At 42.3% G+C, this 14,861-nt stretch overlaps 1 protein-coding gene across 20 annotated transcripts in view; it reads right to left on the minus strand.

Annotated features, from left to right (window-relative positions):
- Window positions 1–574: 574 nt before the first annotated feature.
- MAP7D2 (MAP7 domain containing 2) overlaps window positions 575–14,861 on the minus strand; it is a 97,070-nt gene continuing 82,783 nt past the window's right edge. For 10 of the 20 annotated variants that reach the window (XM_045089377.1, XM_045089376.1, XM_045089372.1 and 7 more), the window contains 7 exons: window positions 11,295–11,535; window positions 10,182–10,286; window positions 9,110–9,166; window positions 8,585–8,663; window positions 7,673–7,859; window positions 4,785–5,057; window positions 575–2,125 (listed from right to left, as the gene is read on the minus strand). In XM_045089377.1, the coding sequence (XP_044945312.1) occupies window positions 4,808–5,057; window positions 7,673–7,859; window positions 8,585–8,663; window positions 9,110–9,166; window positions 10,182–10,286; window positions 11,295–11,535 (919 nt within the window). In that variant the 3' untranslated portion in view covers window positions 575–2,125; window positions 4,785–4,807. The remainder of the gene's footprint in view (window positions 2,126–4,784; window positions 5,058–7,672; window positions 7,860–8,584; window positions 8,664–9,109; window positions 9,167–10,181; window positions 10,287–11,294; window positions 11,536–14,861) is intronic. The other 10 variants (XM_004758956.3, XM_045089387.1, XM_013059653.2 and 7 more) reach the window with 4 other exon arrangements.

Raw genomic sequence — 14,861 nt, forward strand, 5'->3', positions numbered from 1 at the left:
ATCAAGTTTTAGATATAGCTTATTATTTCTAATTATTTCTGGGTTTTCTCGGCATCAATTTCCTACTAATTATTAATGTGGAAGAAAACTACTGATTTTTCTTTAGTACTGGCTCACCTGTGAAAACGTTGTAAGGGTTTTTCATTTCTTTCTCTTTGGGTCTGCCCCACCCCCAAATAAAGCTGATCTGGGTTTTCACTTTAAGGGTCACCATACCCATTATAACTTTGTTTAAATGCCAGTTCGGTATGTGGAATGTTTTCCTGCATCACACCAAGTTTAACCGCATCTTAGCTAGCTAGAATTGCTTCAGATCAGTGGTATGAAAGTACAGCGACTCTACTGTACATACCTAGAAGTCCATTGTGTCCTGGGGACAGCTCCTCACTTATTTCCATAGTGGGCTGCACTTGGAACTGACAACAGAGAAACTGTAATGAGTTTGACAGGGAAAGGACACCAACACAGGATTTTCGGGTTTTCTCTACATAGCTTTTTAAAAATGTAATTTGGTTTCAGAGCATTTCTTCACTGAGCCTACAGAAACAAACAAAACACTAGCAAGCCATCAGACTCCTCAATGAAAATGTATTTCACGTTAAACACAACGTACACATCATGCAAATGAGGCATCACCATGGTCACAATGGTGCTGTGAGGTACAACAGATCACAACAAAACAAACAGCAAAATAAAGCTATAGGAAAGATGGTGAGGCATTTTTTGAAAGTCAGACCATGCTATCATTTTCTGTGTGCTTGTCATAAAAGGGATTTTCCCCCCGATATGCATCAAGATCAATGGCACTGCATTACTGGAGGCATGTATTTTATTTAATATATACACATACACAAACATACACAGTTTCCATAACTAATAAAGTCTTAAACTGTAGTGGGTTTTAAAAGCACATGAACAAGATTACTATCGAGACTTCTTTTTATCTCCTTGTTGCAAACCTCAGTCAAAATTATGGATCTTTTCCAAATGCTTTATTGTACAAGTCAAAAAAAGTTTCAGAGAAGGCCATTTTAGTCTGAAAGTCACATTTCACCACAAGAAATCAAATTAAGAAAACACATTATTATAGGTGTTCTGAAAATGTGCATGAAACACATGGAGTATACATTCTAGTGTCATTTGTCCCCCATTCGGATGTTTTTATACTGAAGTCTATTAAAGTGATGTATTGGGTCCAGTTGAGGGCCCCCTTATTCCAGAGCACTATCCTTTTCATTTGTGTCTGGCTTCATCAGAGTTGAGCAAACACAGGAGCAAACAAACAAAGACCTGAAGATCCAGGAGAAAAGCAATAGCAACAACATGAAAACCAACCACCTGTGCATGAGACACAAAATTCATTCAAACTTCCTTCGGTCCAAAAGCCGCTTGATGGCTTGGGAGATTTTTTTAAGGTTCAACAATGACAAGATCCTTGCCAGACTGAGGTGCCCACATCTATAAGAAAATGCGTAAGTGAACAGAAATCATCCCGCACTGCTTGTTTCCATAATCAACCAGACTTACTCTATTAGGTCCCCAAGGAGTAATGCGGGGCAACCCATTTTACAGGTGGCTAAGCTTAATAATAAAAAAAGCTTCTTGATAGTAACTTCCAACAAAGACACCCCAGAGAAGGGAGAAAACCCTCTGGAATTTCTTCTTCTAAACAGAGACAAGGAGATAAACAGCCCAAGTTCAATATATATGCTTAAACAGAGTCTGGGTTAACGTCTAGAATATTTACAGGAAAAGACATCTACATGTTTAGGTACTCCAGCTTCGGGAATAAGAACAGTTATAAGGTGAATTTCCAACACAGAACCACCTGGGTTATTCAGAGGATCACTACGATAATAAAGTAGTACAGGAAGTGCTTTATCAGCAGCTGAAGCTCATAAATAGATCTGTAACATGAAATTTTGCTAAAGCCCAACAAGACCAGCGTTTCAAGGTTTCTACCAAGAGTGGCCAGGGTTTGAGTTTGACATACTAACTAGGAATATACGGTTACATTTTGATCTAATAATTTGGAATCCAGGGATTTAGGACAACAGAAGCTTCTTCAGAGGACCGGCAGCTCGGATTTGACTACCAGCAGCTTCATGGGTTCTCCAAACACCACCTGTGTCAATTCAAAAACAAAACCAGGTGAGATGAATGAAGAGACCACGTTGTACCTATTCTTTCTCACTAAAATGATCACATTGTCTGGGACTTTCTACCTTCTTGATTATATTTTCCTTGGTTCATAAAGTATCTTTCAGCTGAGGTGCTACAGCATTTTGGGTAGAACTATTCTATTAGGTGGCCAAATTCTCTTTGGTTGGGACTGTCCTAAAACCTGCAGGATGCCTGAAGTCCTGCTTTCCAAATGGCAGTGCTACCCCCAGCTACTGTGATAATTACCCCCCCCAACATGTTTTAAGATTTCAAAAAAGAACTTATTTTGAGAAGCCAAATGCAGTCAAAACAAACAAAACACATGCTTATTTATGTTTATCTCTATCCCATTCTTTGTATTTTTTAAAGTTTTTATTTTAATCCTATTAACAGTATACTGTTCATTTCAAGGATACAGTAGAGTGAGTCAGCACTTCTGTACGGCACCCGTAAGCCAGTGCTCATCAGGACTCGGGTCCTCCTTCATCTCCATCACCTGTCTCACCCATCACCCCCCAACCTCCCCTCTGGTAACTGTTTGTTCCTTGCAGTTAAGAGTCTGTTTCTTCTTTGCCTCTTCCCCCTCCCCTTTGCTTGTTTGTTTTGTTTCTTAAATTCTATGTATGAATGAAATCACATGGCATTTTTCTTTCTCTTGCTGATTGATTTCACTTAGCATAATACTCGCTAGGGACACGGTTTATTCTAAAAATTATCATGCATTCGCTTTCATGTGTGAAAGGGCCATACCTTCTTTCCCAAAACTCAAGAGAGGAGATGCACCGTGTACACCCAAAAGTTGAGCACAGGCAAATGTACACAAAATACAATGACCTTGATTATGTGGCCTCCCCAACCTGTTTCCTCATGTGAATTTATTTAAGTAATCTTTGCACTCAACATGGGGTCAAAAACCCTGAGATCAAGAATCTCATGCTCCTCTGACTGACCCAGCCAGGAGCCCCAAAATAGACTTTAATATTCTTTTTAGTAGGCTCTACGCTGAACATGGGGCTTGAGCTCCTAACCCTATGATCAAGAGCTCTACTGACTGAGCCAGCCAGGCACCCCATATTTCCTCATTTGAGAAACAGAAAGGTTGGACTGTATCATATCAGGCATTAAAGTTCTGTTATAGGAGTGGAGCATAAGGGACATTTAACTCTAGGAAACAAACTGAGGATCGCTGGAGGCGAAATGGGTGAGGGGATGGAGTAACTAGGGGGTGGGCATCAAGTAGGGCACATGATGCAATAAACACTGGGTGTTATATGCAAATGATGCATTACTGAACTCTACCTCTGAAACTAATGATACACTATATGTTAATTAATTGAATTAAGATGAGATTTTAAAAAAAGAAAGTGAGAGTGTGAGGAGAATATAGAAATGTTTTGAAGAGTCTGAAGTGGGAGGACAGTTGGAATCAAGTTATGAAAGGAACTGATGACAGATTCTAATTATGTTTTCATCATCAAAACAAATAAGCCCCAAACTGCAGTAAATCTAATGTGAGGTATGTATAACTAAGTCACCCAGATGCAGAGTGTTTAGAACTCATTTTGGCAAGAAAAAAGGCCAAAGGTGGTGAACATAAGCTTTAGGACGCAAACATCAGTTCTCCATTCCCCCACTCCCTCAGGTGTGATCCAAGAATAAATATTCACTTTAAAAGATTGTAGAACGGGTCAACAGAACAGCAAATCATTTGGCCAAAAGCTCATCACCGCATATAAATTATTGTAGCTAGAATGTGAAATGGCACTGAGAGAAACTAGGGGAGACATTCATTTTATTAATACCACCTTGCACCACCATTACAGCATTCTCTCTTTCCCGCTAAAAATGGTGCTACTCCAGACAGATGGCAGGTTGAACTTTTAGCAGTGTTTCTCAACACACACACCCATCCACAAACCCCAAAGAGCAGGGGCAGGCATGGTGGCGAATGGCAGTGAAGGCTCTCAAAATCCATCTCAATTATTGTGTATGTGTTGCAGTATATACTATATACAAGTTTTCCCCCCATCTGAAAGAACATTCCTATGAAACCTTTTGTAATGGCATATGGTGAAGAAGCAATTACCAACTTACATGAAAAAAATTTTTGAGCACTTCCAGACTCCGAAAATAACCTCTTAGGCTTTTCTGATACTTTAGGACACCTCTTGCCAATGGATGTGCAAAATAAATGGAGATAAAGCACAGATGCTTACTGACAGCGCAAAGCTATGGCAGCTGAATGCTGAGTGCGGCTGTCAGGAAGGAGCCTGGCAGAGCCACTCTCACTGCCTCTCTAACAGCTGGCTCCAAGGTGAACGCTGAATACTATTTGCACATTTTGCCTCTCTCTTTTTTTTTTTTTTTTTTTGGTAAAAGCGAGAACCCTCTTTGGATTACTTTCAGTTACTATAAACAGGTACTAACGTAGGTCTTTCATAAACTACATTTTGCATAGTGTGGAACTTTTGGAAAAACAGGTGGTATCTGTATTCATATTCACGTTTGTATTTTTCAAATAAAACTGCCCATGGAAGAGATGGAATGATGTTTACCCCACCTTCACAAACCCCAGGTGGAGAGGTATAAATTTAGACTCTAAGCAAAAGACTGTACTGTACCTTTCATTAAAGAGAGGTATTTGTCAACAGAAGGTGTTCAGAGTATTTTCTTGGCCAGGACTGTTAAATCCTTCAATCAGATTTTTGTTACAGTCATCCAGGCTGAGATTTTCACTGGATCGCTTGGGGTACATGGGGGGGCCCGTGAAATCTAAGAGATCTTGAAGAGCTCGGGCATTACCAGTTCCATTTTGGTCCAGAGACACCCCAGGAATCATTTCACTTACTGGTGAAAATTCTGGGATAGAAATAAGCTCTTCCTTTGAAACAGGACTGGAATGTGGGGAGGGGGAAGAGAAGGACAGAAGAAGAGAGAGAAAGGCAAAAATTAACTGTATTTGCAGTATTTGGTTATATTACTTTTCTAGAGAAGATGGACTTAGAATTAGAGTTGGTGTGAAATGTACTAAACAAAATACAAGTTAGTTCAGCTCTGAGACTCTGACAGAAAAGGCCCCCATGGAGAACAAGGGAAGTGGACTGAGCATAGTTGCGAAGGCCAAGCTCACACTTCCACAAGAAGAAAGAAAATAAAAACTAAAGGCACCAGCACTGTGGAGAAGCCAAGCACTTCCAAAATCTTTAAAATGGAAAAACCAAATAGAAAGTCAATGCTTAAAAAAAAAAAAAAAAAAAAGCAAGCCAATGCTAGAAGTTAAAACTGAGCTGAGGAAGGGCTCTACTCAGCACTGGAGCTTCTGGGGCCACTTTTCTCAAGAGGTGCTACTTTTGATGAGCTGCTTTTTCTCCCCTGGCCTCAGTTTCTCTGCTGTACAATGGGGTGAACAATCATTTCTTCATACCAGGGCTCCTGTGAGCGTGATCTGATCATACCGCAGAAGTCTGTGTGGAGCCACCTGGTGTAAGCGTTCAGTTTAGGTGGGAGCCGTTATTAGCCAGGACCCCACCATCCACCCACCACCAGCGGAGCAGATCTTTCCCAAGTTCCCTCTCTCAAGTAAGGCCCCACTCCACCCTGACTTATCCAGCTCCTGCCCACCAGGCCTGGCTCTCTATCTCCTAGAGATGGAAGAAGGAGTTTCACAGCGGTGTCAGCCATAGGCCTAGCTCAGATGAGTGGTGGGCTGGCGTGTGAGGTCTCATCACTCGGAGTCTTTCTTAACAGCCAGAGTAAGGCTGCTGCCAGGTTCGACTGTTCTTTTCTTCCTTGATAAGATCTGAGAGAAGAATCTATAAAAACCAGCTGAACTGAAAAACTCAGAAAATCCATCTCCCTCATACTCAGCCTAGTTAAGGGGTAGTAGAAGACCTACCATCACCTCTGGTGGCCGGAGCCTGGGCAAACTGCCCGATCAGCAGAAAAACCCACCCCATCTCCACCTCACTTTACTTTCTCTCTCCCTGGGTTTACAGAGCTGGTCAGAGCATGAGGAGGAGAAAAGGCCACAAGTTTGTGTGCAACTTCCAGGTGTCATCTCTCTTTAAATGCAGAGACAGCCACAGGAGAACTCGGAGCACACACAAAGCCCCTTCACTTCTTGAACCCTGGCGGATGCTGTCTCTTATCCCATACCCCACTCCCAGAGACATAAAGAGTAAGCAGAGGTAGGCTCAACATGGGGCGGGGGCAGAGATGTGGTGTTAACTTTTAAGATGACTCAGCTGTTTTGCCCTAGCGGCTGAGGAGTGGAACCCAAGGAAGCAAGGGCTGTCTCTGTAGAATTTGCTCTACTGGCGAGGGGGTACTGGACCCTGGGTTTTTACATATCTGGCTCAAAGCCAGGATGCACAAGCTGGGATATTTACAATCACTGTGCCCTAGGAAAGACCATCTTTCCCAGAGAAAGCTGAGAATTCACAGCCAAGGAGAGAAGGGTAAGCTCTGGGGGGCTGGAGCTCTGACAGAAATTTTGCAAAACACTGTCACTGCCTCCACTCAACTGCCCTGCCCAAGGCTCTCTCTTGCAATGTCTCTGCCCCAACCACAGGCTAACTGAATTCTCCTTTTGATTGAGATGAATTTGCCAGGTGATATCATCTATAAACACACCTAGTTAAAGAATTCCTAAGATTGTAGCATCTGAAAGCAAATGAGATTCCTTATCAAGTCCCTGCTGACAAGTCTACGTAACATAAGACAGTGGACACAGTCCTGTTGGTGTTGCACTCAGATCCCCTTTAGCTGTAGGTACATCCGGCTCCCAGCTGCAGAGAGAGCAGGCTGCTAATAGCTCAGAGCTGCCACCTCTTCTCTGAATACCCACATTCGACTGACAGGAGCCCTATGTCCACTGAAGTTATAACTGCATCCCCTACCTTGGGTGACCATGCTCAATGACTGATGGATACAGTGGCACAGAAGCTGCCTCCCTTAATCAGACCACTCTCTGGTAGAAGTTTATCCCCTAAACCTCCCCTATGACCAGCTGACAGAAGCCTTGCTTAGCGATTTCCTGTGCCCCATCCTGCTTCCCACCCTCCTCTTGCTCCAGAGAGCTCTTTCCCTATAAATCCCAAGCCTTTGAATACCTGTTCCAGGCTCTACTTCTTTTTTTAGTATTTATTTTAGGTGAGAAAGAGAGAGCGAGAGCACGCACACAAGTGGGGTGAGGGGCAAGAGTATTCAAGCAGACTCTCTGCTGACCACAGAGCCAGGCGCGAGGCTCAGTCCCACGACCCATGAGATCATGACCTGAGCCAAGACCAAGAGAGATGCTCAATCCATTGAGCTACCCAGGAACCCTTCCCAGGCTCTACTCCTAGGGAACCCGACCTAAGACACTGATAAACCAGTGACAGCTTTCCTAAATGTCAATGGAACCTACTTTAGTTGATTCAGGTGTTTAAAAGAAAAGAAAAGTCAATGAAGAGGCAGTGGAGGTGTTTGGAGAAGAGGTGAAGCTCACATGCAAAATAAATCAACTTACCTCACATCCATAGACTGAACCTCTTCAGTTGAATCATCCAGACTGTTTGATTTCCCATCAAGGGTGTCCAGATGAACAAGTCCCCCAACTGGTTTAAGCCCATTAGAGAAAATGTCTCGGGGAAAAGTTTCTGGGGCACTACGCCCCACACCATTAACTTCCTGGCAGTTGTTTAATCCATTTATTTCTGATTGAGAACACAAAGTCATTCTGTTAACCATAAAATATCCAGAGCTAACAGAGGAAATATACATTGAAGCAATTAATTTAAACCTCTACTTTACCAGCAGTACAACATCTTTTGCCAAAAAAAAACCCACAACAAACGAACGAACAAACAAAAAAAAACCCCGTGTCATCAGCTTCACACAGGGAAAAGAAAGGACTAATGACATCACCAGTGTCTGTGCAGGGCTCCTGACCCGCCCAGGAGGCTTGCTGTCTCATACTGTGCAGGTCCCCAGGCTCTGTAGAGCGTTTACTTGAGCCCCAAGGCAAAGGAAAAATGTAGAATGCTTCGGAGATGGACACACCCTTCTGATTCTGGTTGCCATGAAATAGTCACATCTAGAGTTTTAAGTATACCCGAGAGAGACGAGCTGGACTGCCCGAAGTGTGGGAGACAGTAGAAACCACCGTAGAATAGCAGAGTCCATTCTGAATAAAACCTGACCAGCTGTTGAGCTCCCTGGAAGGTAGCATGGGCCAGCAGGTGGCCAGCTTTCTGTGGCGTGACTAGTAGAGTTCCACTTTCTGAATGGACCTGACAGATGGGGACTCCACCAGAAGGGAAACTACACAGTCCCCTTCCAGCAGTAATGCTCTTAAGACCCACAGGTGCTTATTGCCAGCAGGAAGTGCTATGAGCCCGGACCTGCTGAAAGGAACTCAAGAACCAGTTCTCACACTCACCTATTTTGTTTGGGACAACTGGTTTTGTCTTTTTTTCCACACACACAGCAGACTGAAGCTCCACCTTTGGGTCTTCCTTCTGAAAGCAGATATAGGGAAGGATGACTTTACACAGAAAGACAAGTGCTTCTGAAATGCATCAGAAGATATTTTGAACTGTACTGAGCCATCTGCCTGTTCCATGGTAATTCCTGGAATCTTTTGAGCTTATTACAAATCATCTGTGTATCCCTTATTAATCTGTCACCATTTCCTGATTTATTCAGGGACTACTATGCCTCTCTCTGCATTCCTACCCCCACTTCTCAGAGGAAATTTTTCATTACCACCCTGTCTGAAACTCCTCGCTTAGACTTCTCTTTCCTTCCAGGTACCAACAGTCTCCTTAATCTAGCCAGGAACAAAGTAGGAAGAGTTCAATTTTTCTGGCTTTTTCTCTCCAAGACCTTTAATTCCACTGAATATACCATGTCCTTCTTTCCTCCTCAGCCAATAAACTATTAAAATGGCACTCTGAACACCTACCTTCACTTCTGGAGACACATCACTCTTTCTTGTTCTCTTCATGATTTCATCAATTCTCTGGAAACCAAAAAGAACCAGGTAAGAGGACAATAAAACCAAATACACGTAAAAGCAGCTGGGTCTATAGGCAATTCCATATGTCAGAAAATTTATAAAAGAGAAATATCAGCAGAGAATAATTTCCACTGGTTTTCCACTGGTTTTGCAGATATACACCTCTGCCCTATAAACAAGATCAAATACTTGAGAAGTGAACTAGTACCTAAAATCAACAGTTTAGATTCCATTTTTTTCCTTCCTTTCCATAGGTTACCTAAAAACCAACAAATCACCACCTGCCATTCTAGAGGACAACCCTAGAGAAAGTAAAGCTGAGGTGCAGGTCAGGAGGGGAGGCCAGAGACTGGTCTCCTAACTCTCAGGCCTAAAGTAGTTCAAAGCCTGGGCTGGATCTACGATAACTTGGGAATGGAGCTTTATAATCAGTCTCCTTAAATCCAACTTTATCCCTAATTATTTAAATGTTAATGGATGAAACTCTCCAATGAAAAGACAAAGACTATAAAACTGGATTAAAATAACAAGTCTTAACTATATGCTGTTTATAAGAGACGTATGGACATATATAGGTTCAAAGTATAAGGATGGAAAAATATTTACCATGTAGACACTAAGCACCAAAAAGGCTGACAAAGTGGACTTTCAGACAATTATTACTAGAGATAAAGATGTATTAGTGATAAAGGGGTCAAATCAATAAGAAAATTTAATAATCTGAAATATGTATTCACCTAAAAGCAAAGCTACAAAAACATACAAAAGTTGATAGAACTAGAAGAAGAAATGGCTAAATCCATAATCACCAGTAGAGCTTTTAACATTCTTCTCTTAGTTACTAATAGAACAAGAGGAAAGAAAACCAATGGAGATAAAGAAGATTTGAACAGCACTACCAACAAACTTGACCTAATTAGGTAATTTTCCGATCACTCTACCCAACAACTGTAGAACAGAACTGGATTCATTTCCTGTTCTTGCCTCACCCTAACTCCTCCTGATCCTTGGCTCTTACCTTCTTCCTCTCCAGTCGCTCTTGCTCAATCTGCAGGATGATTTGCTCTCTTTCTAGACGCATCTGTTTAGCTGCCTCCTGGGCCTTTGCTTCTGCTGCTTCCTTCTGACAGAAACAGGAAAACCAAGGCACAGACTTTACTAAGCTGAGAAAACAGTGTTGTGGGATTCCTTGGGATATGCACATAACCTACTTTATCATCTATCTCAAAGGGAATGTTGTTTCAATATTCAGTGTGGATTTACACAGCCTGTTCTATGACACAGCAGACGTGGCTGGGCCTCACTCACACACCCTCAGTCCACCATGCAAATTACCCACAGATATTTTCCATACTGCCTGCCAAGGTCTTTCTGGGCTTAAGGACAGTTTCTAGCCATGTGCATGTGGCCAGGAACTTCAGAAACATTTTTTTTTTCATTTCAAGGTTTATTTATTTATTAGAAGGAGAGAACATGCACACACAGAGCCAAGTGGAAGGAGGCAAAGGAGAAGGGAGAGGAAAAGGTAAAGAATCCCAAGCAGACTCCACACCGAACATGTAGCCTGATGTGGGACTCGATCTCATGACCCCAAGACCAAAACTGGAGCCAAAACTAAGAGGTGGGTGCCCAATGAAATGAGCCACCCAGGCACCCCAGGAGTTTCAGAAACTTAATTCCCACAAGGAATGATCTACAGCCATGAGAGGCAGGAGCTGAAAGATAAATAATCCAGTTTCCTCACCCCTCAGAGGGACAATTCCAAGGCATATGGCATGGTCTCTTAGAGAATGCCAAAGGGATGAACTCCCACTGGTCCACAGTAAGCTACTCCTTAGTTCACTGACATGGGCTTTCCTCTCACTTCCCTACCAGCTTCCTGGGATCTTATCCCAAATAAACTACTGGTACCCAAATTCTCATCCTAGCATCTACCTTTTGGGGGATGTGAACTGACATACAACAAATATTACAAACTTCACTTTTATTGTCCAAAGTAACTCACACTTAATAACCAGCCCAGTTAGTTTAAGGAAAAACTTCAAGGAAGTATTATAAGTTATTCAAATTTAACTCATTTTACCTAATATAAAGTCCTTAAGGAAAGTCCATATGAAGACTCATACAGTACCTGCTTTTCAATCATGACTTTTTCTTGCTTTTCCTTTTCTTGTTTTTCTTTTTCTTGCTCTTCTTTTAATAACAGCTCCTCCTTGGCCTTTCTCTTAGCCTCCTCTTCTGCCTTTCTTTTTTCTTCCTCTTCCTGCTGCTTCTTTTCCTCTTCTTGCTTACGGGCTTCCTCTTCTAGGCGAAGTTTTTCCTCCTCTGCCTTTCTTTTCAATTCCTCTCTCTCCAGCCTTCTGAGAACATAACTGTTGTTAGGAGATGTTGACATTCTCAGAAGACAAACTATCAAAGAACTGTGTGCTGATAGGAGTGCGTAAGGTTCAACACAGTTGCAGACATGTGCACTTGAGTTAGTATCCACTCAAGGAAATGACTCATCTTTCCTGAGAAGCAACTTCAGTCCATATATATATATATATATATATATATATATATATGTGTGTGTGTGTGTGTGTGTGTGTCTGTATTAGGGTTAACTTTAAATTCTGTTAATACAGAGTAATGAGGTACTGACTTGTGAACACACCATAATGAAGACACAAATGTTCCCTAGTCAAACTACAAAGGACTATAGCTCCATCATTCTTACTTAATGACAATTCTTTAAAAACTAAGTGAAATAAATATTTAAAACTAATTAAAGCCAAAAAAACTAGAAATGTCTTGATGGCTACAACTGTGCCAGTCAGCAATTTAAGAGCACTGATGGCAAGCTCAAAAAGTTTACTTTGGGTTCTAATTGCTACATGACTTCTGAAGCAGCAAGTGGAAGAAAACACTCAACAGAACCCTTATATTTAATACAGAAATTAACACCTATTTCTCATTTGTTTTACCAATCTTTAAAAATCTCTTTTAGCTTGGGGCGCCTGTGTGGCTCAGTCAGTTAAGCATCTGACTCTTGATTTCGGCTAGATCATGATCTCAGGGTATGAGACTGAGCCCCACACATGCACCACACTAAGTGGGGAGTCTGTTTGTGATTCTCTTTCACCCTCTCACTCTGCCCCTCTCCCCACTCATGCTCTCTAAAATAAGTAAATAATTCTTTAAAAAATGAGGTGTTAAAAAATCTCTTTTATCTATCTTTGCTATATGAAAACTAAATGACATTTAGAAATTTTTCATCCACAGATGAACGGTTGATAATAGAATGATAAAGAGCTCTAAGCAGTGAGGGAAAATCCTATAAAGTCTAAGTGCTTGTGGGGTGCCTGGGTAGCTCAGTGGGTTAGAGCCTCAGCCTTCCGCTCGGGTCATGATCCCAGGGTCCTGGGAGCGGCCAGCACCAGGCTCTCTGCTCAGCAGGGAGCCTTCTTCCCCCACTCTCTCTGCCTGCCTCTCTGCCTACTTGTGATCTCTATCTGTCAATAAAATCTTTAAAAAAAAAGAAATCTGAAAACAAGCACTTAAAGATTTTATTTATTTGACAGAGGGAGAGATCACAAGTAGGCAGAGAGGCAGGCAGAGAGAGAGGGGGAAGCAGGCTCCCTGTCGAGCAGAGAGCCCGATGCGGGGCTCAAATCCCAGGACCCTGGGATCATGACCTGAGCCAAAGGCAGAGGCTTAACCCACTGAGCCACCTGGGCACCCCTGTTTTTAGATTTCTAATGTTCTTCCTGTTCACAAATGTGTCATATTCCTCAACTATAAAAATAATATAAGTAATCATACTCATCTTACAGTATGTTACTGAATGGCAATGTGACATATGGACAAGACTGCACCTGAGGTATCTGGCTGGTTCAGTTGGGTTAAGCATCTGCCTTCGGCTCAGGTCATGATCCCAGAGTCCTGGGAATAAGCCCCGTGCCGGGCTCCCTGCTCAGCAGAGACTCTGCTGCTCTCTCTGCTCCTCCCCCTGCTTGTGCTCTCTTTCTCTCTCTCTCAAATAAATAAATAAACAAAATGTTAAAAAAAAAAAAAAAAAGATTCTCTCTCTCCCTCTGTCCTCCCCCTGTCAAAAGATCAGGACTTTAAAAAGAATGTCCTCCTATCCTGCAGGAAATGTGGAGGCAATTAGCCTATGTATTACCAAAGAAATACTTTAAAAGGTTAAGTAATACTGAAAGACACATACTCTACATGAGCAAAAGTTGCAGTGTTGAAATCCCTAAAAGCACTGCTGAAATTATTAAACAACAATTATTAAAAACAACTGAAATTATTAACAAACATTCTGGAGAACTCTGGACAAGAGCATTATAGGGCCTAATCAGAAAGAAACTCCAGTTCTTAGATTCCTTAATGAATGACCAAATATGTCTAACATTAAGAGTATCAAAATGATTGTGTTGTTAACAATAGTTATCCAAAGATTAATTAGGAGCACTGTTTTAGTTGTAGTTCTTATCCCTCATCGGATGAGACAGTTTGACTGTCCCGAAGAAGTTAATACACTGTGTATGAATTAATGCACAAGCCACTTCATCTTTATCTTCATCTTCAGGGTCTGAAAAGCCATTCTGTTTCTTCTGTTTTACCATGAGGAGTTCAGAGGTGCCCAATGCACCCACACACAGTAAGTGATACATCCTCTTGGCCCCTAAGTCTCCCTAATCTTCACTGTCATGTACAACACACATTCCTTCCCACAGGCCCATTAGCCCTTGCTTGTCCCTCCTGTGACAGACAAAATACCCTCCATTAACCATACTCTGCTTCTCCTAAAGTAGGTGAAAACTATGTGAAACTGAGTCCCTCAATATCCTCTCCAAGGGCAAATATTCTTTCCTTTTTTTTTTTTTTTAAAGATTTTATTTATTTATTTGACAGAGAGAAATTACAAGTAGATGGAGAGGCAGGCAGAGAGAGAGGGGGGAAGCAAGGTCCCTGCTGAGCAGAGAACCCGACGCGGGCCTCGATCCCAGGACCCTGAGATCATGACCTGAGCCGAAGGCAGCGGCTTAACCCGCTGAGCCACCCAGGCGCCCAAATATTCTTTCTCTACCTGCCTAAGAAACCAGAGAACATGGATTTGGCCATTTCTCCAATGTCCTGCTCCTGCAGGCTACCCATCCCCTTGCCCTTGCCATCTTGACCAAGTTCTATTTGGACTTCACAAGACCTATATGCAGTTCTATCACTCCTCTGTCTTAACTCCTGTCATCTACTCCAAACTTACCCACTTTCCTTACCAGGTAGAAAGTACCAAAAAACTATGCGCTGTGGTCATCATTCAGCATTTAGCATATGCATCCCTTATCCCTGTCAATGGCCACGGGTGAGGGTCTTTGTGCAATGACCCCCCATCTCTCATCCTCCAGCCTTTGGCCCCTCTTGCACTTGCACCACATCCCTGACACATGCTCAGCCTTGAACTATTCAATCTGTGAACTAGATGTGGGTTTCATGATTCTCTCTCCCTTGTGTGCTTAAAAGTTTTCATTAAAAAAAAAAAAAAAGAAAGAAAGAAAGAAAGCTTAGGGGCGCCTGGGTGGCTCAGTGGGTTAAGCCTCTGCCTTTGGCTCAGGTCATGATCTCAGGGTCCTGCGATCGAGCACCGCGTTGGGCTCTCTGCTCAGCGGAGAGCCTGCTTTCCCCTCTCTCTTTGCCCGCCTCCCTACTTGTG

The sequence above is a fragment of the Mustela putorius genome, unplaced genomic scaffold (assembly GCF_011764305.1).
Source record: "Mustela putorius furo isolate JIRA1106 unplaced genomic scaffold, ASM1176430v1.1 tig00003836_pilon_pilon_pilon, whole genome shotgun sequence".
NCBI classification, from domain to species: Eukaryota; Metazoa; Chordata; class Mammalia; order Carnivora; family Mustelidae; genus Mustela; species Mustela putorius.